This window comes from Somniosus microcephalus, chromosome 9 (genome assembly GCF_052327205.1).
Source record: "Somniosus microcephalus isolate GS21.2 chromosome 9, FLI_Smic_1.0, whole genome shotgun sequence".
Classification (NCBI taxonomy): Eukaryota; Metazoa; Chordata; class Chondrichthyes; order Squaliformes; family Somniosidae; genus Somniosus; species Somniosus microcephalus.
The window spans coordinates 115,524,905-115,525,662 of record NC_140995.1 but is presented as its reverse complement, the minus strand read 5'-3'; the positions used below and the strand labels follow the sequence as shown (position 1 = coordinate 115,525,662).

At 57.9% G+C, this 758-nt stretch overlaps 1 protein-coding gene across 1 annotated transcript in view; it reads right to left on the bottom strand.

The window, feature by feature from the left end:
- Window positions 1–533, bottom strand: part of cdc5l (CDC5 cell division cycle 5-like (S. pombe)) — an 80,025-nt gene extending 79,492 nt beyond the window's left edge. Inside the window, exon 1 of the mRNA XM_085997042.1 lies at window positions 77–533. Within this exon, the coding sequence (XP_085853168.1) occupies window positions 77–121 (45 nt within the window). The 5' untranslated portion in view covers window positions 122–533. The remainder of the gene's footprint in view (window positions 1–76) is intronic.
- Between the last annotated feature and the right edge of the window lie 225 nt (window positions 534–758).

The window sequence follows — 758 nt, the reverse complement described above, 5'->3', positions numbered from 1 at the left end:
GGTGGGGGTGCCAGGGTAGGGGGGCCCGGGGACAGGGAGCCCCGTCCGGCCCGTGTGGCGCAGGCCCGCCGCTCACCTCCGTGTTCCTCCAGACGCCTCCTTTAATCATTATCCGCGGCATCTTGGCGCTTGGCGCTGGTCCGGAGGCGATCCTCCGGCAGCTGAGCGAGGGGTGACGGGGGAAGGCGCTGGGTCAGCGGGCAGCTCGATGACGGCCCGGGGTCTCAGGCTTCGGCTCAGCGCACAGCAACGGCCGAGTGAATGACAAGGAACAGCCTCCGCGCCCCGCACCGCAAGAAGGTAACACGCCGCCGCCGCGCTCACTCCGGGAGCATGAACGCCCTCTAGCCAGGCTGACGGTCACTGCACGGAGGCACACAATTACACCCATCGCCTAACCCCCCTACCCTGCACCTCAGGCATTGGGGTTAGGGTTGCCAACCCTCCAGAATTGTCCTGGAGTCGTCAGGCATTTAACATTGATCTGCAGGCACTGCTGGAGAAAAATCATCAGGACATAAAATTTTCTTTGAAGACTTTTGCTTATTCGTTAAAAAAATATTGGAAATGGGAAATAGGGCTGCTTGACTGATGTTGAGCATAATCTAATCGGGTAATGAAGAGGCTGTTCCCTTCTCAATTGGCTTGGGCTGGTGGTGCACCTGAGGATGGAAGTGTTAATGGACCAATGGTGAAGACAGGGCAGTTGGAGGTGGAAGGTCATGTGATGGAACCTCCAGGAATATGTAAAACCAGAG